The sequence below is a fragment of the Bicyclus anynana genome, chromosome 12 (genome assembly GCF_947172395.1).
Source record: "Bicyclus anynana chromosome 12, ilBicAnyn1.1, whole genome shotgun sequence".
NCBI lineage: Eukaryota > Metazoa > Arthropoda > Insecta > Lepidoptera > Nymphalidae > Bicyclus > Bicyclus anynana.
This window is the reverse complement of record NC_069094.1, coordinates 16,880,749-16,907,047: the sequence shown is the minus strand read 5'-3', so window position 1 is coordinate 16,907,047 and position 26,299 is coordinate 16,880,749. Positions and strand designations below refer to the sequence as shown.

General features: G+C 36.2%; 3 protein-coding genes across 5 annotated transcripts in view; 1 reads left to right on the top strand and 2 right to left on the bottom strand.

Annotated features, from left to right (window-relative positions):
* LOC112047691 (myc box-dependent-interacting protein 1) overlaps positions 1-4,724 on the bottom strand; it is a 53,498-nt gene extending 48,774 nt beyond the window's left edge. For 2 of the 3 annotated variants that reach the window (XM_024084894.2, XM_024084895.2), the window contains exon 1: positions 4,499-4,723. In XM_024084894.2, the coding sequence (XP_023940662.1) occupies positions 4,499-4,567 (69 nt within the window). In that variant the 5' untranslated portion in view covers positions 4,568-4,723. Of the gene's footprint in view, positions 1-4,498 lie in introns of all 3 variants that reach the window. The other variant, XM_052884782.1, reaches the window with a different exon arrangement.
* A 654-nt stretch (positions 4,725-5,378) lies between these two features.
* LOC112047686 (meiosis-specific nuclear structural protein 1) lies at positions 5,379-14,402 on the top strand. The gene is made up of 9 exons (XM_024084888.2): positions 5,379-5,535; positions 5,708-5,884; positions 7,765-7,995; positions 8,395-8,624; positions 9,226-9,390; positions 10,135-10,213; positions 11,527-11,730; positions 12,832-13,016; positions 14,061-14,402. Exons 1-9 carry the CDS (start codon positions 5,533-5,535, stop codon positions 14,278-14,280), a joined length of 1,494 nt encoding a protein of 497 aa, XP_023940656.2. The 5' UTR covers positions 5,379-5,532; the 3' UTR covers positions 14,281-14,402.
* A 252-nt stretch (positions 14,403-14,654) lies between these two features.
* LOC112047702 (IQ and AAA domain-containing protein 1-like) lies at positions 14,655-24,939 on the bottom strand. The gene is made up of 19 exons (XM_052884822.1): positions 23,314-24,939; positions 22,614-22,780; positions 22,235-22,460; positions 21,972-22,171; positions 21,744-21,878; positions 21,537-21,648; positions 21,318-21,463; positions 21,013-21,172; positions 20,756-20,923; positions 20,538-20,686; positions 20,285-20,438; positions 18,263-18,366; positions 17,493-17,638; positions 17,016-17,173; positions 16,715-16,817; positions 16,318-16,441; positions 15,740-15,859; positions 15,390-15,462; positions 14,655-15,008 (listed from the first exon to the last, which is right to left on the bottom strand). Exons 1-19 carry the CDS (start codon positions 23,395-23,397, stop codon positions 14,850-14,852), a joined length of 2,688 nt encoding a protein of 895 aa, XP_052740782.1. The 5' UTR covers positions 23,398-24,939; the 3' UTR covers positions 14,655-14,849.
* Between the last annotated feature and the right edge of the window lie 1,360 nt (positions 24,940-26,299).

Here is a 26,299-nt window from a genome sequence, read left to right as displayed (position 1 = left end):
AAACAGTATTGATAACTCAGCAGTTAAAATGTCAAAGTTACGTGTTGAATTGAAAAGCGATTATGTGGCAGGTGTTAGGATAGTAGTCGGTGATAGCAATTGGGCCAACAGTCTGACCTGATTTATTACGCGGTCGTGTGTGTGACGTTTAAATGATATTCTGTGCTAAATTTGAGACCACCTCTTAATTACGTCACTAGTTAAGAATAAGAGGGAAGGAGGAGCACTAATCACGGCCAATTCAATTTTGTCGGCTTTTTATTTGATAATAGGTACTCGTAAGTTGAGTAAGGTTAAGATAATAAGAATAAGACATCTAATAAGAGTAAGTAAGAAATTATATTCCAAATGTTCCATGTAGGAACTATTTTTTTTGCAAAAATAAAGCGATAGAGGTAAGTCCTATATCCGTGAAACGACAGTTAGCCCAACTAACGGAGATCGAACCCATATCCTATAAGTGAGGCCCCTTTAAACGAGGTTAATTACTGAGGTTTCGAAGCATTTTAGTGCAGTCAGGTAAATCGTTAAAAGACCCAAGTCAAGGTCTCGTAGAACAAGGGCATATCTGATTCCAACTTCAAAGTGTGCCTCTAACATTACCAGTACTACGTGCTTGACCATCTGGGACATAGAAAGTGTCATCTTGACAAAGAGAAAAATGACTATATCCGTGTACATAGGCGATTTGCATTATAAATGTAGAGGCACCCACATTTTATAACTTTACTTTTTACGGCCTCCGTAGCGCAATGGTATGCTCGGTGGATTTACAAGACGGAGGTCCTGGATTCGATCTCCGACTGGTTTATGTATTCTGTGACTATAGTACTAAAGTTAGCAAACTAGCAGAAGCCCACGACTATGGTCACGTGAAGTTCTGTTTTCATCACAAATCCCGCGGGAACCAGTTCACCGGTAGAGTCGTTAAAAGGGAACAGGCAGACTGATAGACTGATCACGGAGTGACGGATGATTGTGTATGTGACTTTGTTAATTTCTTATGGTTTCACGGCTTATTTACGAAGACAACAGATTATCAATTACACACATTTAGAGGTATAGAGGAAGGCAGGGTAATTATCCAGAAAAATTACTGATAATCATGATTCTGATGGTGAAAGACGTAAACAGAAAAGCAAATAGACAAAAATATAATGCACATATCTTCCGACATCTCAATCCCTGTCACCAAACGCTCAAACAGACGTTCCCACGGCTCCGCAGGTCAGAGGTACGTATGTAGGTACAACAGTAAGCAGTTGCGAGAACTTTATTGGTTTTTTGAACTTGCTGTTAACCTGCGGTACCTAGTGGACTAATATAGTACGGAATTGTTTACCACCACATCGGTTAAAAAGTAAAAAGGGGTTGAAGTTTTTTTTAATATAAATCGTTTAAGTTTGGAGATTAGTGGACTGGTTATTATACATAGCACATGCGAAAATTTAAATAGAAGGGGGGTGAAATAAGGGTGGAAAGTTTACATCGATTTCCAAATCAGACGAAGTCGCGGGCGTCCGCTAGTATTACATAGTTATACCATTATTACAGTCAATATTTTGTGTCCAACAATGTCCCTTGCTTCATAAATGGCTAGAGTAGTAGAGTTCATGTAATAAGAGCTCTATTACTCTAACCATTGTGTATTTACAGGCTTATGAGGCTTAACTTATAAGTCTCAAGTTGATGTATACTGTGACTAAGATGGTCTAATAATAATAATATAACTGACTGCTGTCTATCCAAAATACTGAATATTATAAAGCCTAAATCTACTGTTCTATAAAATAATAGTGTTTTTGTGTGTTATCATTGAGTAAGTATTTGATGTGTGTTCAAGAACTATTGCATTATCCTCATGTTGCCAGGCAATAGGGTAGTTGACTCACATCAAATTTAATATATAAACAATATTAATTTCGTATAGTACAATAAAAGTTAGGTATTTCTTATCAATCAAATCATGTATTTTTTTAAATTTCCCAAACTAAATTGTTAACAAATATTCCTCCGTTTATATAGGGTTTGTTAAATTGACCATCTTGCCAACAGCGTTTTGGCTGGTATTGTCAAATAAATAGTTAAAAATTTAAATTTTCATGTTATCACATGGTAATCTCAAAAATTATGATAATTCCTTAACCCTACATCCAGTAGCAACAAGTTGTGGACTTTGCTCGGTGTTTTTTTCTCTACCACGCGATGGACCTAGCTCCTGCATGGTGAATCCATTGAATGCTAAGATATTCGTCTCATAAAGTAGAACAATATCAAACAATTTAAGACCTTTTAAAAAAGTGACAACTAGCTTATAGCAGTAGTATTAAGTCTACAGATTGGTGTTATACTTTTGAGCTATTTGTTTATTTGACCTTATTAGAGCATACCACAGCATGTAAGTTTAAAAAGGAAAATCAATAAAACTTTTCTTATAACAATAATTAAGATGTGGTTTGCCTAGCAAATATTATAGAACTCAATGTAATGAATACTGTAGTTAACTATTATTATGTAACTTTATTTATAGCAATGATTCAAAATGTTAAGATGAAGTCATGATATTATGCAAACATGGCATGCACAAACAAAGTGCAAGTCTATATTTTTATTTGCTATTATTTGCCTAGATTTGTTCTTAAGTCTATTTGACAAATAAGAATTTGTGTTCACTGAAAATTAATATCTTGGCATTCCAAGGATTCACTTTGGTATCCTTGATAAAAAAATATTTATTTTGTGTTCCCTAAAGACTTGTCAAGAAAAAATCTCAGCATTGCATGCATTTACTGTGTGGACTTCAGGTCCGTCATCTGGTAAAGAGAAAACCTCTCTGCCTCAAAACTTCTCTCCAGACAATCTGCAGCATCTTTTCCAAATTCCTCAAATGCGAATGCCCACTGGCCAAAACAATGTTGGCCACGGGAACCCAGATATACCCCAGGTATAAAAGTAAATGGAGTTAATAATATGATGAATAAGTAAGGATCTGGTTAAATAATAGATTTAATAAAAGTAGGTTACTTGAACTATTTATCTAATTAACGCGGGTTCCAAAAATTCTGAAAATTATTTTCTCAACAGCAATTTGCATCATGTATCTGTTTAAAATACTATTGACCTGCTTATAAATAATAAAGGCCCATTTTAGGACATGTCCTTTAAATCAGAGATTCATAAAAACAGAAATTATTCCTACAAGCATTATTATTAAGTACAGTATTTTATATTATAAGAAAAAACTGAATTCTAAACACATTACTTAATTTGAAACTGTGTATTTGTAAACTGTGGACTAACTCTCACTCTAACTGAGTGAGATAATTTTTCAGCGCACCAGTTTATACTTAGAAATATTTTGAAATGAACAAGTGGGCCACTTGCCAATTCAGGTCATTATCCTACTGTAGAATGAAATGTACATCTAGCAATGTATCTTCCACATGCATATACATTAGTCATTCTGTCCTCTATCTTTATTTCAGCCTTCGGGTCTCATCAGGCGATGCTTCTGCGATCGCTCAAACCCCCCAGTAACGCTGTAGCTGCATGTGGGACCACCACATGGAGCCATCGGCACTTACTCAAACACGAAAAAAAAATACTACAAACTGGCTTTTGAGCCCTGATCACTGGGTCTTTTGATTTTGAGTACATAAATAAATAATGATATTTATACTAGCAATTTAACATTAAAAAAGTAAAAATTATCTCTTCATGGAATATTTAGAAGTAAGTTACTGAAACATTATGTATTAATAATAATTAGTTAGGTAAAACTACTTACTTAATACTGAAAATGAAAGGAAATATAAATCTTTATATTTCCTATATCTCTATAAGTAAAATAATATGAATATTTAAAAAACTTATCATAGACAAAATTAACAAGCAATTAGACTCTTTCCTCTTAGCAACATGTTTAGAGAGCACTACCATTAGTTCAGTGGGACACTCAAAGACAATCACACAAAAATAGAAGTTAAGATCTATCCAACTCCACTTGTTGCTGCCACTGTGGAGTTATTTATATAATTGGGCACACTACCCCAGATATTGCTATCACCTAACAGAAGTAACACATACAGCGTGAAATAACAGTAAAAAAAGACGATAAACACATTCTTTACCTGACAATAAATACTTTTTGTAGCTTAGCACAAATATATCTCGTCTGAGGCCTATAAATAGGCGTACTTTACCCTGGAGAGATAAGCTCGCGATGCGTGATCACGGAAACCTCGTCTAGAGTCAGCTGAGCACGTAAACACGGATCTTAGTTACGAAAAAGCAATTGGTATTTCATTTGAACAGGTTACAGAGACGTGTGCAACAGGTGAAGAGATACCTGCAATTTGCTTAATGTATTGAAAATCAAGAAGTTGCCATCGGAGTAGGTTTAAAGCGACGCGTCTCCTCGGTTTAAAACCCACTTTCACACTTGCGATTTGAACATTTTGAACACTTCAGACTTTAAATACATAAAAACTATAAATACCTTTTCTTTTGCACGTCCGGCATGTTTTTGCATAGATTTCGCGATTAACGCACCTTTACTCTCTGCCATTTTTAACACTATTTCATTACAGGTCTTTAATTTCAAAAACACTATCAAACTGCAACTGTGTGGTTGCAATTTGCTGTCACAGATCACACGTCAAATTCCAAGTGCCGTGAAATTGTACTGGCGTGACGTGAGCTTTCGCTCAAGCGGCTGGAGGCGAATTGAATTTATGTCATCTGTAAAGTGCCAAATACTGACGATAGATGGCGGTATACGCCTTTATTTTGTAAGTTTCTAAGTAATATTTTTACATTTTTTTTAAATAAACCTAGGCAATCTTTATGTTTATAACTTCTTTTTTTCAAAAATGATAAAATGTTTATCTTTCGTGAATATTTATACTTTACAACCAAATGTTCATTTGCCGTCTGTTCTCGCCAACACAATTACTTACTCTGTGTACGCAAATGTTGCTAGCTCTTTATATTTATATTTTCCTTACATAAACCCTATATTAAAGTTAAAAGTCTTAGCTAACATGTTTTTGTAGATAGCTTGATCATAAATTGTAATTATTTTGCCAATGTCGAGTAATTTAAGAGCAGGAAGATGAAAGAGAAAGACTAGTTAAAGATAATATTTGCCTAACTTGGAAGTAAAGAATTGAGAAACCTCCTCCTTTTTTGAAGTCGGTTAAGAAATATTTTCTTTATACGGTATTTTACGTTCATTTTAAAGTTACGGGTACTTAATAAAATCATTGTAGGTCAAACTCTGCTCAAGAGATGGCGTTAATGTACTCTATGGTATTATATACCACAGATTATTAGTTAAACAAAAAAATCTTTGGCTTCAGTTCAGTGTCACAAATGACAGTTTTGATTTTGAATTTGAAATTTGATTTGAAAATTGAATCATGTAACATTGTTTTTTGACTATTTTTATTAGTCACTATTTAATTAATTTACTCACCAATATTTACATTAGATAACAATTTAAAACAACACTTCAAATAACGTATTAATACAATGGTACGTAAAATTAATATACTTAACACTTCTGTCAATAAATCTACAAAATAGAAATCAAACTTTCATTTAGAGGCTACTACCATGCATTTTTCTTGAATAAAAATTAACAGTTTGTTGTTCATAGTATATCAACTAGTGTAGCGTAGAAAAGCTCTGTTTTCTTGATGTTTAGGAAGCCAAAACCGAGTTGCAACGCAATGCAATAGCGTTAGCGCGTCGCAAGGAGTTGGAGACCTACCAGCGAGCCCTGGACATACAATGGTTGAACAGCCGCATGGAGGACGGCCGCATGGGCCGCTGCCTCGCGCTCATACAGAAGGAGGCAGAGATGGAGAAGGATTACCAAGAGGTAGTATTCATCATCATATCAGCCGATGGACGTCCATTGCAGAACATAGGCCTTTTATAGGGATTTCCAAACATCATAATCCTGGGCCGCCTGCATCTAGCGAATATATGTTGTGATTCGCTTGATGTCAAAGAGGTAGTATTACTTACTCATAATGTTATGGCCTGTGATTGTAACACCGTTAAATACCAACGTTTATGGGTCTCTAGCAAGAGGATGTCACTAAGCCCATGGGTTTGGCAACTGGAGACGTGATCACCTATGACATCCCATAGAAAATATAAAAAAAACCACACCACCACAGTCCAAATTTCATTATTGGCTATAGCATGGGATGGCTGTTCATTGGATAGAAAATAAATTCAAAGACATTTATTTTGTTGACAAACAGTTTTGAAATCTACCGTTAGAGTATTGTAGTGAATCAATGAAATCCCCTGCTATATAAGGGAAGCAGATCTAGGCTGATAGTGGGCCATTCTAATAGGCATAAAAATGAATTAAAATATTACTTACTTTTTTTTTATTCACAATTTAGCCCATTATTCACAATTTAGCCATTCATTAGTGAATTAAATAAATTATGTAGTATTATGTAGTTAGTATGTACATAGGCTTTATTTATTGATTACAAAAAAGCGTTCGACAGCTTGACTTACCAGGCTATATGGAAAACATTGCTAAACTTAAATATAAACCAAGAATACATAAAAATACTGAAACATCTTTACGAAAATAGCACAAGTAAGATCCAACTAGAATCAACAGGTCCACCATTTGCTATTAAACGCGGTGTAAAACAAGGTGACCCCCTATCTCCGAAAATTTTCATAGCCATGCTCGAGTCAGCCCTAAGCACTCTACAATGGAAAAATCTTGGAATATACATTCGAGGAAAGTACTTGAGCCATCTGAGATTTGCCGACGATATAGCCATTTTCTCAGAAAGTAGTGCGCAAATGAACCTCATGGTGAATTCACTGAACGAAGCAAGCAAAAAAGCAGGATTAGAAATAAATTTTAGTAAATCAAAAATAATGACTAACCATATAGAAACTCCAATAATAGTAGAAAACACGCAACTGGAATTCATAAATAAATATATATATTTAGGCAAACAAATATCCTTTCAAAATGATAGGAACGAAGAAGAAATAGAAAGGAGAATTAAATTTGCATGGAACAAATTTTGGAGTATGAAAGAAGTATTGAAAAGCCAAATGCCTATGAAGCTGAAAAGTAAAATAATGAACACCTGCATCCTACCTACTTTAACTTACGGCTGCCAGACTTGGAAATTTACCAAGAAGGCTAAAACAATGATTAGGACTTGCCAAAGAGCTATGGAACGAAGCATAACTAATATCAAAAAATTCACAAAATCCGTCACTCCATCATCAGGCAGAAAACAAAAATAATCGACGCCCTAACCTTCGCACTTAAAGCCAAATGGAAATGGGCCGGACATGTCGCTCGACTCACAGATGACCGTTGGACTGTCAGAATAACGAAATGGCCGGGACCTAAAGGATCACGAGGCAGAGGCAGACCACGTTATCGGTGGGTCGACGACATCATGAATTTTACCGGCAAAAACTGGCTACTGAAGGCAAAAGACCGATCAAAATGGCAGCACCTGGAGGAGGCCTTCACCGTCAAGGGTTCTTCTTTTAAATAAAAGGGAAGATATAATAAATAAACATTTTAAAATTGTAAAATTACTTAATTTTATCAATTAAAAAATTAAAATACTTATTACCTAATTAATTGTAAATAAGAAGAAATAAAAGGCTTTTTTATTTTATTTATTTTATTTATGTAGTTAGTGTAGTCAAACACTAACTACATAATACTACATAATTTATTTAATTGCTTCACAGAGAACAGATCACGCAGCAATAGTCAATGCAAAAGCCAAAAAAGAGACTGAGCTAGGAATTGCAGTGTCCAAAGTGCGCAGGGAAGAAGATTGTGAACTGCTTAGACGTCACTACCTGAGGGAGAGGGATCCCAGTCTCCGGGAGCTGATGAAGAAGCTCCAAGCTGGGTATGTGTGCAGGGACCTTCAGTTGCAGATAAAGCAGAATGAGTACAAGAAGCTGCAAGATAAGGTCATTTTCATAATTTTCTCTGTGATCAGTAAATCTATACTAATATTTTATAGAGGTGAAGTTTGTGGGTAATCTATGGACGTACTGAACCAATTCTGAAAATTCTTTTATCAATAGAAAGCTACATAGTCTGTGAGTGACCTCACAATACCACAAACACAGAAATTTTACCTACTAATATTATATTAGTACAGATAAAGTAGACTAAGTTGTGGGTAGGCTAATAATAATGTAGCTTCAGTTTTATGTGCTGCATAGCTAATACAAGTTCTTAGGAGTTTTGCCTAAGAAAGAAAGAATGAGTTAATATTTATTTCAAAAATTGTGCCACAGGTGTTAAACCTTAACACTATTGTAGTGTGTATTTAATATTTATGGACATTGCTTACTGTTTTATAGACTGAAGAGAGCCGAGCGTACCGTTGCCTCTCCACCTGCCTCAGCAATGAAAAGGAGGCGCAAGATCAAGCTGAACAGCTGAAAGCTGACAAGAACAGGAAGTACTGCTACGAGTTGCAGCAACAGTTGGTCAACCAGCAGCAGCAGAGGCAGTGCCAGTATGAAGAGTCACTGATTGAGAAGAAGATGCTTGAGGAAATTTCTAGGACTCTCGCTGATGAAGATCAGAGGTAATATATGAATGTGACATAAATAGTAATAACAATAATCCATACAATCTGTGCTCTAACATTTGCTTGGTTTATGCAGCACAATGTTGAGCTAGTACCTTTTTTACACCTCCCCCACACATAAAGTAGGGATGAATTTTTTTTTTACTCGATCATCTTATAGTGTGGTGTATCGTTAGATAGGTCTATGAGGGGTATTCTATTTCGATTGAGGAGTTCGTTTGTTATATATTAAGCTTTTAAGAGCTAATTATTGTTAGTCATGTGTCCCACCCTCGACCTGCTAAACAGTTGTTTATAGATAAACGAAAGTAGGATATATAATGAAATTACTAGGAAAACAGCTAGTTGCTTGCCAAATTTTCCTACTATTGCTCATAGTCTGCCGACAAATTGCATGAGAAAAACAGAACAAAAAAAAAAGTCTCTAGCTAGCTAGCCATTGCTATTTAAATAGTGAAATGAGCAACATAAAAAACGAAATTAGAAATCGAAAATTGTTCACACTAGTCTCTCACTAAAAACTAAAATAAAATAAATGTTCCCCATAAAGGGAATTGATAATTTTTAAACAATAAAAATGTTGTATAAACGATTTCAGAGAGCTCCTACAAAAACGCGAGCAAATGGAGAAGATGCAGAAGGAAATGCAGACGTTCAAGGCGGCGCGCCTTGCGTGGAAGGAGAAGCAGAAGGCCGTGGTCATCATGGAGGAGAAGCAGATTGAGGAGCAGAAGCAGGCGCTCTCTGACAGGAACAGTGCCATGTGAGAGATTTACTCTTCTCTTTACTGTCAAAGATTGATCTGTAGGTGTAGAATATTCCAAACTAGGAAAAACAGGCGTGGGAATGGAGAACTAAAAATATGGCATATGTCACTCCCTCTTAGTGTAAGTTTTCATTAGTGAAAGATATTTTCTAATCAGTTCAGTAGTTTCAGACCCTATTGAATGCAAACAATGCCTGTTTTTAGTCCCTTACTATTAGAAACAGTGTATACTATTAATGCATTTTTAGAGTATTTAAGTTTTGAATGAAATTTTTAAATGCCAGTACATGTAATCACATGCAAGGAAATCATTTATGGGTCTTACCACACTGTATCTGAAGACACTGTATTGCCATGGCATGGCAGCACTCTTCGGAGTGTCGACTGACACAGGCCTGCTACCACGCACCCTGTCTGCTGTGGTCCAGCAAGGCCCCAGAGTTAGATGGAAGTCATCTTCCCATCTTGTTACATGTCAGCATTATCTGCTCCTTGCAAATACATAGTTAATGTCCCTTTGACTTGCTCGAAGCGATTGATTTGATTAGCACTATGAAGATATGATTTGCCCTTCCAGCGTCTGTTTTCACTTATAACATGGGTATCATGGGTAGTCTAGAATAGGCACCCTCTAAGCAAATACGTTCCACCATCTCTTACCGTCAGGTGTGATTTCAGCCAAGAGCTCACCAGTACAATGTTAAATTAAAAGATTTTTATTAAAAGTTAATTTAATTCTAGAATAGCAGAGCGAGAACGAAGATTAAGAGAGAAGGAAGAAAAAAATAAAATAATCACTGACAAAATACTACGTGATGAGGTAATAAAAGGATTATTTATTAATCAATAGTTAATTCACAGTTAGGTTAAGTCACAGTGCCTTCTATGAGGCCCATACTTCATAGTTCAATCAAGAAGGCTCAGAGTCACACAACGAGCGATGGAACCAGCTATGCTCGGTGTATCTCTGTGTGATCAAATCAGAAATGAGGAGATCCGCAGAATAACCAAAGTGATCACAGCTCAATGAGTCGCGAAGCTGAAGTGCCAATGGGCGGGGCACATAGTTCGAAGACCCGATGGACAGTGGGGTCCCAAGGTGTTGGAATGACGACTCCGCACTAGGAAGCCCAGTGTTCGTCGATCTCTAATAAATAAATAAATAAATAAAATCTCCCACCAGGTGGACTGTCGACATCAAGCGAGTCGCAGGGATTCGCTGGATGCAGATGGCTCAGGATTATGATGTTCGGAAGTCTTATGCCCTGCTGAAGGCCTATGTCCTGCTGTATACTGCTGTATGCTGTATATGTGGACTCCATTGGCTGATATGATGATGATGAATTTTCACGAAAATCAGTATTTTTTTGTTACAATCAAAATAATTGAAATAAGTGAATGAAATTGCCCATAATGTGGGGTTTACTTTACAGTTACTATGATAGAACAACAGAAAAATAAAATCTTTTTAACAAAAATATTGAACCGATTTCAAAGATGCATTAGTTGGCATAGCATTGCCTTTAAACCGGTCAATAGAAAGGACATAGGTATGTTGTTATTTTTCACTTAGAGTAGTGAATCTTTGAAGTTGGTTAATTTATTTTTATTAAAAAGATTTAATTACGTCTAAAACCAATCTGGACGCATGGCTTAGAGTTGTGGGGCACAGCCAGTCATTCCAATATAGAAATACTCCAGAGATATCAGAACCTAGTATTCCGCACAATATTAAATGCCCAATTGGTTCACTAAAACAGCGGACATGCATGAATATCTTGAAATGCCGACAGTCAAGGAAGAATTAACAAAAAACGCAATAAAACACAAAAGCAGACTACTAGAGCACACAAACAGTCTTGCCAAATTGCTAATAACGCCTGGTAAGACGAAAAGGCTAAAGCGATCCACCGCGGAAGAGTTGTGTAATTGTACCAACCAATGTATGACCATAACACGAAGAGGCGCTTAATGTAGCGACCTCCAACCTAAAAAACGTCCTCTTCTATAGAAAAATCAGTTTATAGTCGACTGACTGATCACTGATGGACTTAACTAAACAAAAAAAAATTTTACGTCAGAAATTGATTGAAAATATACAAAATACACCTATATCCACTCTTATAACTCCAGGCAGCACGTCAAGAACGCGAGAACATAATAAAACTTCTCCAAGAGCAAGAGTATCTGGAGAAGAATGTGCAAGACGACGTGGCGGAGCGCAGCAAGCTGCAGCGAGTGCGGGCCGACACCAAGCACGCGCTGACGTCACAGATGGAGATGAGGAGGATGCTGCGGAGGGAGCAGCAGATCGCTGACGGGGAGTTCCGGAAACAGGTAAGACTATTTTTTGGAACCAATAGATGTGGTATTAAATCACGAAGTCCTGCAGCAGATGTCCTTGTTTTGGCGAGTAGTCCCGATTTTAAAATCAAAATTACATGTCCCGTTTTTCGGGAATAACTCGACCGCGCGTGCAGAGTACAGGGAAAGCGCGGGACGGTGGCACACTTCTCAGACTATTGTTGGAAACGCAATAGTTTTGTATTGAATACATTTTTTTTAATTTTATTTATGTTTTTTTTAACCTATTTAACGATAGGGTAAATCTGATTTATAATATCAAATTTTGATAAAAAAAAATTTCCAGTTCCCACTGACAACAACTTCATGGATATCATACAGTAGGTAGATGAAATTTCTCAGTTGATTTGATTATTTGAATAGGTTAACAACCTATTCAAATAATCAAATCAACTAAAAACTAAATTAGTGAATACAAACACAGGTCAAAAAAACAAATGGGTCGGGTCATGGAATACCCACTGAGCTTTTATATCTTGTAATAAATTTTCAGTAAATATTTCAGCCCGATATTGTTGTTGTTAGTAAGGTGCAAGGTATTACACCCTCTGAAATACAACCAATTCCAGAGAGTACTAAAAGCCGTCGGTCAAGGTCATTTAACATAAGATAGTAGTGGTGGTTAAATCAACATTATCACCCTAATCCCGCCAACCAGCTTTGAAGCAGCGTGATGGGTTTGACCCTGTATTTAAAATATTCTGATAATAATAATGAATGCTCTACTTCCGGACAATTCCAAGCAAGCAAAAAGCAGAATATTTTTTTTACTCTTGGCCTTTGTTTGTGGAGAGTACCAAAATTAATAATTGAAGTAAAACTTTACGCTTGATTTGCGGTGTAAGTTGGTGAATGCGTTATAAAAAGTGTAATCGTGCGAGGCTTTTGCGTGCTGCCATCTATGGGCACAGCGAAACAATGTTTTTTATCTTAAATCACCAGTAGATGGCGTTGTCAGATAACTTTGAAACAATCCCTCTTTGTACACTCAAGAACCTGCTGCGATGCAGAGACGCCTGAGGCACATATTTGAAAGAAGTTTTATATTTACTATTGTTATATATTGTTTTTTAGGCCGAAGCGAAAATGGCGGCCGAGGAAGCAATAGAGAGGGAAAAAGAGCGGAAGAAGAAGGAAAAGAACGAGCAGTACTCGCGGGAGCTGATGCAGCAGATAAAGGAGAATCAGATCATCAGGCAGAGGAATAAGAAGATGGAGGACGATCGCGCCAAGTACGTGTGGGACTGCGACAGGGCGTGGTAAGTCGGACTCTCATACTTTTGATATATTATGTAACTAGCGGACCCAGGCGACTTCAGGATTCGCAGGCGTCCATCGATTAGGGATCAATAGACGCATCGGGTCGATTAGGGATCGAATCATGACCATGAGTTAGGCTCTTTGTAGGACAAAATTATAATTCAGAACAATCTAAATATATAAAACTCAAAGGTGACTAACTGACAGTGATCTATCAACGCACTGTCCAAACTACTGGACGGATCGGGCTGAAACTTGGCATGCAGGTAGATGTTATGACGTAGGCATCCGCTAAAAAAGGATTTTGATAAATTCCACCCCTAAGAGGATAAAATAGGGTTAAACAATTTACAACACGAGAATAGGACTGAACACTACGATAGATATGTAATGAATGTGTGCTAGCTGGTACCACGAGCGCCGACACGGTGATGGGAGTATTTTCCTTAGCTCCAAGATGTTGACGAGTTCACTTATAGGAACTGCATATCTAATATTTTTTTAACTAAAAAAAAAAACCTTTTTCGTTTTCATACAAAGTAATTCAAATAATTCTGACTTTTCACTTTAACACACGCCTTTATCTATCTTTGCATTTTAAATTACGTCAAACTTGTGTACGTCATAATTATAAGGAAGCGTATAAGGGACACATTTTAAGATCTATTTCCAAAAGAAATATTATTTACCCCGAAAATGTTAATTTTAGAACACATGTTCCTTGAACATTTTTAATTAGTTTTCGGTAATGAATATAACTCCAGAGCTATGGGAAATACTCTCGAGTATTTCCCATAGCTTTAATTTCCCAATTTTATTAATTCTATGCGTGTGTGAAGTCTGCCAATCCGCATTGGGCCATCGTGGTAGACTATTGGCCTAACCACTCTCATTCTGAGAGGAGACTCGAGCTCAGCAGTGAGCCGAATATGGGTTGATAATGATGATGATGAACTTGTATAGCAAGTCACGGTATTTTCCAAAATACCCTCTAACCTTAGATTATTATTTCTTGGTTATTTTTACATTTTATATTTCTTCAGGCGAAACGAAGTAGCTTCAGAGAGAAAGAAGATAATAGAAGAGAACGTGCCCCACGTGCTGGGCTACATGCAAGCGGGGGTCATCGCGCCCGACGACCTGGCCAATGTCGCAGCCGACAGCAAGTTGGCCCAACTCGACATCGGATCTCTGGTCGCGTCCAACCGCCTCAAGAGATTCCCCAAATGCAACGCCCAGTGTAGAATATTGAGGGAATATTGATTTATTACGGTAAATTATTTATTTTAATTTTGGGTTGTTTTAAATTAATTTTCCTAAATATTTTGTATTTATGTTATGAAATTCCTTTTCATTTTAATGAATGTAATTTGTAATGGAATGTCTAAAGACTGAATAATATAGATATTTTTAGTAAATTATCGTTTATATTTTTCTATTTCTTTGGAATGATTAAATAAAAACACTGCTACTTGATGAAAGGCGGCTCACGTTTGAAGTCGGGGACATATTTCCTAAAGATGTTTCAGTGGTCTTCAATATGAATAGGTAAATAAGTTCGAATGCTACTCGTCTTTGGTTTATATAGGTCCCATGCGACAGCGTTTAAAAAAAAAGAATGGCGGATGGGTATAGGCCGTGGGACCCTTATGGCTTCAGTCTGTTTTGGTTCTAGATGATTACTACTAACGGCAAAGGGAATTGTCCACCATGGGATGATATGTACAAACTGAATTAGGGCATGGGTTAAAATGACCTCATTCCAAAGCGCACTAACATCTTAGGCAGTTAGTTTGTTCAAAGAAAAGTGAGAAATAACAAACTACTAGTTACTAGAGAATTTTATTTTCGGCCAGTTTCTTTTTCTTCTGCATTTTCTGCTTCCACTGTTCGACCAGCGCCCTAAATTCTTGATCTTCTTGTAGTTGTTGACTCTCAATTTTTCCCCAACGTGTCTTTTCTGTGTACCATTTGATGTATTTTTGGTAGTCCTGAAAATTACATTTTTAATTTTTTCGTTTGTTTTTAATCAAAATCATTGCTAGGTATTATTGAGACTGGATGAGGATTAGGTATAATAAGTAATCCTCAATTTTCTATCAGTTATTAAGTAATATTAATCGGCTATTGAGTGAATAGTCGAATATGAAGTCTATGCCTAATATAATATGTATAAATGCGGAAGGTCACTCATCACAAAATCTCGAAGACCACTAGACGTACAAAGATGAAATTTAGCAGGAAGGTAGTTTACAGTTTGTGGACGTTCGCTAAAAACGTATTTTGAAAGAGGGCCATTCGCGAGCCTCCGCTAGTACATAATGACCCAAATCCTAAAGCTCCTTACTGAGTTCAAACTATAAAAAACTTACAACTTTGGTTTCTCTGCTATCTTCTATGATGTATTCGTAAACAGTTTGAGGGGTCAAACCATGAGCAGCTATTCTGTGAAATAGATGTTAATTTAGTACACTGTTTAATATAGGATTTGATTGAAACGGTGCTGATTGATGAAACTGATGAGAAAATATGGTACATGAAACAAGGATTTAGGAAAGAAAGGAATAAGCTGTATGGATCATGTCTTTTTCTTACTTACTGCTCATAACTAATATTTTTAGCTAAAAACCAAAAAGTCCATTGCGCTTTGATTAGCTTGGAAAAGTGTATTTGACGGATCCCTTTGTGAGGGTATCATAAAAATTGCAGGCAGCTTGATTACCTTACAATTCTGTCAGCTGTCAAGAAATCGTCCAAAGTTTTGACAAGGTATCCGTAACTGTATCCCTGCAGGACGTGTGCCAAACTGTGAATGTCCAAGTCTGCTGGCACTATACGGTTGCTGAAAACATTAATTCAACTTATATAGTACTTATGAGGACCTGTAGCCAAAATGTACCTTTGGGAATCACATATTCCATTGATAAGTTGGATCAACACTTCCACTCAAATCAAATATTTTAACCGTAGCGGCCTTGTTGATTTTTACATTTTATATATTAATTATACTTTATTTGTTAACATTACAAACATTACAACAAATTAGCTAGATTAATCAATAATAGGCAGATGGAGTAGGCATATAGGCAGCACGGAACACGACGGCACTCACCTGATGTTAGAGGTGAAAGAGTTTATTCGAATTCTCTTACGGTTTCTACGCGTCATTATACCGGAGTGCTATATCTCTTGGCGTTGCGTCTCTGTCGGTAGCGTGGTGACTAGCCTCTGTTGAGAACAGCTCTACCAACTGCGCCAGAAAGGCTCTCAAAGACTTAGAAGTTGATGATGACGACTTACTTCAAAACCCACTTGCTCAGTATGAGGTGAACAGCGGAGTAACTGGTGTCTGGCAGCAGACACACGGCAGGGAACTTCTTCAACATGAGCTTACTTCTCGCCAACCAAGGATCTGTGCAAGTGCCTGGAAAATGAGGAGCATTGGGGAAAAGTCATGTTGTCTTTGACGCCAGCCACACACGGTCAAGTATACCGTCTAATCGGTAGCGCGTGCAGGGATGTGGGTAGTGAAAAAAATATCGAAACATAATTTTGATTATGATATTTCCCACTGCAGATTTGGCAGTGTACTTATCGTGTTTAGTTGGTGTAAGCAAAGAAATGCCAGTTAAAATTAATTTTGAAAGACAAATAGAAATAAATTCGGTCAGTCTTATGAAATAAAGTAAAATCTTACCGATTATACTGACATTGTCATGACGGTGGAACTTTTTAAATAGCTTCCGTACAAAAAATGTTCTTAATAGCTCTAAATTTACATGCTTCTCGTCAGGAGGAATCTAAACAAAACAAACTGTATCAAATATAAATAATCCCAAGAATATTAGAAGAATTAAAAGATTTTTAGACACTTCAAGAGTCGTCGGTGATTTTAATTAGTGATTTGTCATTTTATTGGCTTTAGAAATATTTAGATAAAAAAAGGAAATATTTAGTTTAGCCGCTGCTAGTTGTATCTAATGATTGTAAGTATAAACCTTGGTGTAGTAGAATTTGTGGATATCTTTTATGTGTATCACAGAAGGCTGCGTCGCCTTAGCGCACGTTGCTACGGCGCCCACCAACTGTTGCAAGTGCTCTGTGGTTTGATCCTCTTCGGACACTTGTTGAGGATCCAGTTCGTATAATATTGCATCTGTAACAAAATAACCCGCTGTGCTGTGATAGCTCACTAGAGGTAGATTTCCTATTTTTTGTTGTGTGCCTTTTAAGAAATTAAATATCTAATGACTAATAGTCTACCAAGCTGCCTCGATGCTAATTAGCAGACTACACTCGTAGAGATTCAAGAAAATTCTCAGGTATGCAGGTTTCCTCACGATGTTTTTAAAATGCACAAAACTAAAAAAATGGAAGTGCATGCCCCGGACCTATGTCCGAAGGCAGAGTTCATATCTACTAAGCTATCACGACACACTGATAGAAAATGTAATGATATATAAACGTGTGTGTACCATTAACATATGCCATGGTATGCACTAAACTGCTCTTCCCGCAGCCTCTGGGCCCCACCAGCAGAATGCGCCTGAAACCATGAACCATCGCCCGACATCTCTCCCACCACACTGACCTCGTCTCCGCAGCGAAATGTTGTGCTCGCCTGCAATGTATAAAAATGGCGAATTATGTTTAATTGAAAGAAAACAATCAATTTTTTGTACAGGAAAGAAGTAATTGTCGTGGCTCGTGACAAAAAAAATATAACATTGTAGACGGAGAGCCCGTAACCCCACACCTTCGTCATTTTAGAAAAGCTGAAGTTTGTCAGCTCATGCTCATGCTCATACCATAAGTAATTACTGTGGTCAATTATGGAGTTTCTACTAGTTTGGGAGATAGCACATTTTAAGGATTGAAGTGTAATTTTATTATATTTTTATCGGCATACTATGAGAAATGATAACCTCATTTGCCAGTCACTTGACTCCATGGCAACTCTTCGCTAGAGACACTTGAAGTTTCAAATTAAATTATGGGTTGCCACGAAGCTATGTGACTGGCGACTGGGAATATAATTTCTCATGAAAAAAATACACTAAAATTGGCTACCGTACTTACTTATGGTAGGAGCATAAGCTGACAAACTTTCAGCTTTTATAAAAAGACGAAGGTCTGGTTCACGGACTCTTAGTCTATTAGCTAATCTTATAAATACGTTAACGTACAATAGGCTCCAAACGCACCTAGCCCGAAACGACCACAAAAACTGAAGCTATATTTTTACCTAAGCAGGCATCTGATATCGTCTCCAGCAAAGTTAGTGTCACCTGAAAAGTCGGTGAAATCTTTCCTGGGGTACTCTTTCAGTACGTCAATAACTGCTAAATCCTAGAAAAAAAGGTGAGGTATACTATTTTACTTTATTTTATTACTAGCAGACGCCCGCGACTTCGTCCGCGTAAATTTCGATGTCAACTTTACTACTACCCCTACCCTACCCTACCACTACCCCAACCCTACCCTACCCAACCCCTACATCTACCCTACCCCTACCCCCACCCAACCCTTACCCTACCCCAAACCTATCCCTACTCTACCCCTACGTTACCTACATCCTACCCCCATCCTACCCCTACTCTCCCCGTACCCTATTCCTTTCCTACCCCTATCCCAACCGTACCCCTATCTCACGCCTATCCTACCCCTACCCTACCACTTCCCTATCCTACCTGTACCTCTACCCTACCAGTACCCTACCTCTACCCCTACCCTACCACTACCCTAAACCCGGCCCTAAACCTACCCTACCCCTACACTACCCCTACGCTTCCCTACCCGTACCCTACCCTACCCTGTAACTTCTCTATCTTACTCCTACCCTTAGCAAAATCGGTCCAGTCCTTCGAGAGTGGTGGTATGACCAAGAGAAATAGAGACTTCTATGCTAATAATATAAAGAGGTAAAGTTCGTGTGGTTGTAGGAGGTAATCTCTGGATCTACTGGACCGATTTGGAAAATTGTTTTACCAATAGAAAGCTACGTTATTTGCGAGTGTCATAGGCTATGTTTGATTCCCATATTCACACGGGAACGGGAACTACGTAAATGAAAGCGCTGTGCGTCATATAGCGGAATTTCTGCGTCTTTTAGAAATTTTGTATTATCTCCGCAACTATTTAAGTAATTAACATACTGTAAAGGGCAAATCTTATCTCCATAATATCCTTGTGATTATTAAATAATTTATTTTAATAAGGATTAAAGGTTAGTTGTATAAATAATGACGTAAACCTAAGTATATAAAATTAATAATTTTTAAAACATAAAAGGTACTATATCTGCTAATATATAGAAGATAGATATATGGTGTCGCGGACTTTTTTGTAGAACTTTTAAAGATACATAAAGTCTCCATACATTAATTTCAATTTTACACAATAGTTAAGGCAGCGCATGCGAATAAGTCTGTTTAAGAGGATTTTCAGTCCGACCTGTATGACAAAAACTGTGATAACTCGGCTAATATATATGATACCAATATAAAATATAGCCTATAGCACTTCCCGATAATGTAGCATTCTACTGGTGAAACTCTTCTACTTTTTGAAATCGGACCAGTAGTTCCGAAGATTACCCCATTTAAAAAATGTGACAAACTTACAAACTTACAAACTTTACCTCTTTATAATATTAGTATAGATTTATTACATTTAAATACGTTAAAATAGTCACTTCCTTTTTTCAGTGGTTAAGACATGTAATATACCTATTCTTAAAATTTTGGAGTAAGATATAATTGGTACTATACTCGTATTAAATATTTGTAGACGCTGCGCGGTTTAATCCGCGTGGTTTTCGTTTTCGCAGGAATACGAGGATAATTTCGCAGGAACTTTCTCAATAAATCGGCTATCTAACACTGAATGAATTTTTCAAATCGGACCAGTGGTTCCTGTGATTAGCGCGTTCAACCAAATAAACAAACTCTTCAGCTTTATAATATTAGTGTAAATATCAATAACTTATCTCTTTTTTACATAATACTAGACATGCCTCGTGGATACCGTTTCCGTGGGAATACCCTTTAAAAGTACCCTATCAGTAACCTATCTCTATGCAAAATTTAATCCAGAGCCATTTAGCCGCTAAGCCGAGATTGAATAACATAAAATACATTGAGTTTTCCTATTCTGTGTAATTCTTCAGTTTTCTTCGTAATAACTGATGACCAAGGGAAATATGGATTCATTTTATAAAATATGGATGTATACGAAATAACGTTACTATATATTATAATAATGTTACTGTTAGTTTGTCATCTAAATCATCATTGATTTTAATTTTTCTTATTCGTTTCCTTTTTTTGCGTTTTTTCTTTTCTGTCATAGGCTCGGGCATTTCTTTTTCAATTCTTTTATAATCTTCTTTCAAAGCATGCTTTAGACGCTTTAATTCTTCTCTGAAATATATTGTCAGTACTCAAAAATTTGTAAAATGACGCTGCTTTATCATAGAACTTGTTGTTTTCCTAGTAGTAAAAAACCTTTAATTGAGTCACCTCATATCAACGTCGACAAATTTATTGATCTCTAATTTAACTTCCATACAAATATGTTCGTCATCAATACTTTTTATAAAATTTTCTTTTGCATGAAAATGTCCCTCATTATCCACTGCGTTCCATTCTTGATTGTATTTTTTGATTGCCTGTGAACAATATACTAGTATTTAGTAGATGTCGTACTAAGTTAAGTTAGAACTATTTTTAAAGCCTACCTGTATTAACGGTTCAGTTTTTTTTGAAGGTGGATATTGGTAACCTGGATGATGTGCAGGGTTTTTCATCATTTTCTTAATCAGTTCAGCTTCCATCTTTCTCTTTTTCAATTCTTCTCTTCTCAAAATATTTTTCTCTTCTTCGACCACTCGTTTTTCAAATTTTAGCTAAAAGTGAAATATGATTACCTATAATATGTTTATTGTTATGCGCTTATCTAAGTAGGCTTACAGTTTTGTATCTAATCAACTCTTACCTGCTCAGCCGTTTTATTTTTATTTTCTTTCTTATTCTTTAAATAGGCCTCATATTTTTCTTTCCATTCTGCAGGTGATGGAACTTCTTCCTTTATAATTGAAGTCGATCCACCTGTATTTTCTTTAGGTATATCGTAGAAAAACTTAACTTCATTGTACCTTTTGAGAATAAATAATAATTAGCTATAGCTTTTTAATACAGTTTTATATATTATTATATATTCAAGTAATTAGGTAAATATTAACTGTAAAAATATATAATTATAAAACTTCATTCGGCATCACTACGAAGCATAGTTATTACCATATCTGAAACCAGTTCCGAATGTGATCTCTTGCGTTCTCAGCTATATCCTCATGATATTTCTTTATATAATTTTTCTTAAATTCTTCACAATACAGTTTTCTTTGTGAGCCATACATTTTGTACTTACATTTCGTAGTAGTTACCTGCAAAAACATTTATACTAATCATATTTTTTTCATTAAAACATGTGTGTACAGTTTCCTTAATCGTAATTACCTCTGTGCCTTTTAAAGTTTCATAACGAGATGGTCTATTGCATAACCTCAATTGCAATAACTCATCTCTTTTGCAATCCTTAAACTTTTTTCTTTTAAGTTCAAAGTAAAATCTGTAAAAGGTTAGTCATATTTTATCGTATCGTATATTAGTGAAATTCTCTATATTACTCTTCTTAATATAAAGCATTCAGTTATATTGTTTTACCTAATAACTTTTTGAATAAGCTTTGCTCCTCTTTCCCTCATCTCAGTTCTTGCTGGTGGATTAAGAGTACCTTGAAGTTCCTTTTTCCACCTTTCTCTTGTTTGTATTTGACTAATAACCATTTGTGTTACTTGTCTATGAATAAATTATATTTAATTAAAGTTATTTTATCAAAATCTTCTAATCTATCAAACTTTACAAGTGCATTATGATACAATTAGGTCAAACCTAGTTTTTTCGTGTGCTTGAATCATTGCTATTTTTTGTTTGCTCTTTAAAGTTTCTTCTGATATTTTCTGTTTTACTTCATAGATTTTAGCCATGTCTAGTCTTTCAGGTTTTTTGTTTACCATTTTTACCGTATCCTCCCACCACTTTTCTTCTTCTAAGTTTTCTAACACGTCAAGCTCTTTTATTGGATCTCCTTTATTATAATGGAATTCAATGAATTATAACATTATCACTAGATAAATAATATAATATTAAGTCACTATAAAAATGTCTTTTGTCTTACCTTCATTATTAATTTTTAATTTCATAGCTTTCTCAAAAGCTTTGATTACTGCTTCATTTATAGTTTCAGATCTCTCATATTTTGTAGGTATATCAGAAAATTCTGCATCAATTGGAGTTAGCTTATGTTCAATTAACCCACTATTTAAAAATTGATAGTAAGCACCTTCTAGCTTTCGTAACTGATTCTTCAATTCCAAAATTCTATAGGTAATTAGTTATTAAAATATTACAGAAGTAAATTTATACATATATGCTGCACATAAATATATATTTTGGTTGATGAGTACGACGTGTTTCTAGTACCAACAAGAATTTAGCATCAGTTGACCCATCTATCATATGCTCTAAGCTTACCTGCCAACTATTGACTTCACTACATCGTCCATGTATGCTGTCTTCTGTACTTGCAGGTTATGTGTCAGGCAGTCTGATGCGTCATTGTAACACGCTATGTACCGCCCAAGTATACCGGATAAACGGTGAGAGGCTTGACACCGGTGCTGGTCATGGGTTTTGGTTTCCTGAAATATACATTAGACATACATTATGACTCATTGTCAGCCTATTTTAAAGGCACACAGCGCCAGGTCCTTCCTTGCAGCTTTCAGCCTTGGTATAACCCACGCTGCTTCAATGCGACATACATGGTTACACACTTATATTATCATGTATAACAAAAATTAAAACAATCTCTGTCAGTGTGTTACAGTTACAGTTAATTTTCGTTAATTTAGATATTAAAAAAAATAAATTGACCTATAGGAGAAGCCTACATTTTAAGGCAAAATTAAACCTGAAGGAAGTTAGCACGCATAATGTGATAGTGTGAAACTTGAAGGTATAGGTAGAAAAATTACTACATTTTTCATGTATAGCACAAATATTCATGAAAAATATTACAACTTACAGATTATAAAATTGTTCCCACAAAACAATAAACATTGCTCTATTTAATCTCGATCTGATGCAGCAACTTTTATCCATTATGTATTTCATTATGTGGGTATACTATAAAGTTTTTTATAATAGATTTCAATTACAATCAATTAGGTACCTGATATTCAAGATCAAGTTGAGTTAAACTTTCTAAACTTGCTAAGATGTTCTTCCATTTCGTAAAATAATAATCACTGGACATTTTGTATATCAAGACATTTTATTTACTCACTTAACGTATATTTAATCAAGATGGCTTTGAAAAATTGCTTGCTGTTTTGGACCACTTATTTGTTTATACAATAAGGTGTAGGTACATATTACAGCAAAAAGGTTGATTTGTATAGCTATGACTATGAAAGTAATGTTTCGATCGAGTAAATTGATTCTGCTTGATCTTGAATAGTTACACCAAGAAATACGTAGTATTTAATTCAAATGTAATGTTTGGAGCGACAAAATTAATTCTGCTTCTGAATAATGTATTGCCTAGTTCAGGCAAACTTGTGTCGCCCTCCGAACGCTGTCTGGAAGGTGTTTTATCTGTGGACGTGGAGTTTCCTGCGCCGCCCGACGAAGTCCGCCATCTTGCCGGAAGTAGTAAAGCCTTCCGCGCCCTCCACGAATGTCACCGTGTCGTTTGCGTATCTCTTTATCACCGCTGAAGCGTCACAAAGCGCTTTGTCTGTCTGTCGTAAAATTGTATCGTTGTGATATTTCTAGCGCTGTTGTCGCTTGTTATGGTTATTTTACAACGTACTTCGTTGAAGACGGTGACTTATCTAGTTAAGTTCTTTATTTTAGGTTTCTGGCTCACGGTTAATATTATTGTCGATGTTATTGACCAAAGTATTTGCTTGTAGTCTCATTTGAGAACCCTTTGTTGAGAAGTCTCGACTGAGGGATTTTAAACTCTCTACGGTAATCTGTGGTACGTCTGTGTGCCCTTTGGTATACGAGTATGTGCTTAAAGATTTCTGACAGTCTGCGTATAAAGTTATTTGGTGAATTTTGGCGCTACTGGCTTCATTTAAGTATATTACTTTATTGTTGTTTACTAAATTTCCGTTTTTAAATGTTTTTGAAGTTCCTGAAACTAGATCTATATAATATAAAGCGAAAGTTGAAGTTTGTTCATTAGATGGTAAATCTTTGTATGTAATCCAGTCTGTTCTTTAAAGTTTCCTCAAACATTATAAAGGCAAGTTTGAGACTTTTTGAGATTGTATGGAGTAATCTCTGGATCTACTGAATTGACTTTGAAAAGTCCTTTACCAATTAGAAACCCACGTTATTTGTAAGTCTGATAGGCTTTATTTTCTCCCCATATTCCCACAGGAACGGTGACTTTTCGAGTGAAACCGTGGAGCGTTTGATAGGTAGAGTATAGAATTAGAGGTACATATTATCTATTTGTTTATTTTAAAACTTTGTGCTATAATATACATACACTAGAATAGATATTTGTGTTGTGTTTAAATTTTACCTTTAAGAAATTCAGACATTGTACCTAATATCCCCGCAGGATATTAAAAAGCTGAAAGTGTGTTGTTGTTCCATTATCGCCTCAGCTCTAGGTATCGGGTAGGTATAATCACTTTGATGTCCCGAATATTAAACCCGCCGCAGAGGTAATCGACACTCTAATGGAATTTATGGCTCCATGAGAGGTTTCATAAAAATTCGATACGCTCCAGGGACGTGTGGGGGGCGGGACTCTAAACTATTTGTTTAAAAAAATCAATTCCTATTTATGAATTTCAATAGTTATAGCCTTACGGTTACTTACTTTGTACGGTTTGTACGAGCAGGTCTTCTATTAGGAGGAAGTCCGACCCTGTAATGACAAATCTCAAATCTATAATCACAAATTCTAAATTCACAATATACTTATTACCTACTTGTATTTCTCTATGCTAATCAAGATTGTTTCAACCTTATAGTCGAAAATAAATATAAACAAACAAACAAATTTTCGTTACTCGTTTACGTCATATACGAGTAGGTACCTATGTGTTAAAACAAAGATTTGAAATAAATTTAATTCCAAAGGTAACAACAGTTAACAGTAGTAAGTAGACTTTCAAATTGAAAAATACAAAAATATGGATTCCGTATTCATGAAGCAGACATCCAATTGACATCGCGTAGGTTTATTCCCCGTACGCGCGTCGAATACGCCGCAGCTGTCGTATTTTATATATTTTCGGCAATATCGCATTATAAGACATCCCCCGGCGTCGTCTGCAACTCTACACCGTAAGTAAGTAACCAACAGATACCAAGGTAAAGTCGCATCGCTTGCGACTTGAAGGAAAATCGAGTTTGTCGTGTGGTATTTTAAAAATAATATTATGTAGCTGCCAATGCCATGTTACTTTCTTATGCCGTACTCCCTAAGGAGTAATGCATAGATTGATTGATCTACTGGATCTGATCTGATCTGTACCTATCAACCTCGTACTCAGCTCCAAATAAAACTATAAGTAGACCCAGCAACACAATCGACGACAAAGTTCCCGATTTTGAACGATATCCGTTGTGAATTCTATCCAGGGGCAAGTCGTCAGAATTGTTACACTCAGCCCACAAACCCTGGTCATCTAAGCCAACGTCAAAGCCTCACAGAAGACTAGCTTTCGGGACTAATCTGACAACTCTCGCACAACAAAGTGAGGCAGTTTAAATAAGATCAAAGAGCCAACGGCAAACTCACAATCAGAATTAGCTCCGTACGTCAGAAACGAAGAAGATAGTAATTATGATTCTTTGCAAGGATAATGATAATAATTATAGTTAAAAAGGCAATATAATAGCAATACAAAGCGAGGGGCGCGCGCCGAGCGCCGGTCGTTTCAAATTAACTTAGCTCGTAAATTGGCCACGCAAACAAGTTTCAAATTGGCCCGTGGAGGCGACGCTTTCGCTAAATACCTATAAAAATGTCTGCCCTCCGTGAAATATTGTGACTAATAATGTGCCCTAATGCACAAGCGTTAGCGATTTAGTACCTACATCGGTTCCCATATCTGCGTGTGACAGTGCTATAAACTAATAAGTTGATTGAACCAGCAAGAAGATGATCTACTGGATGCCTTTGTATA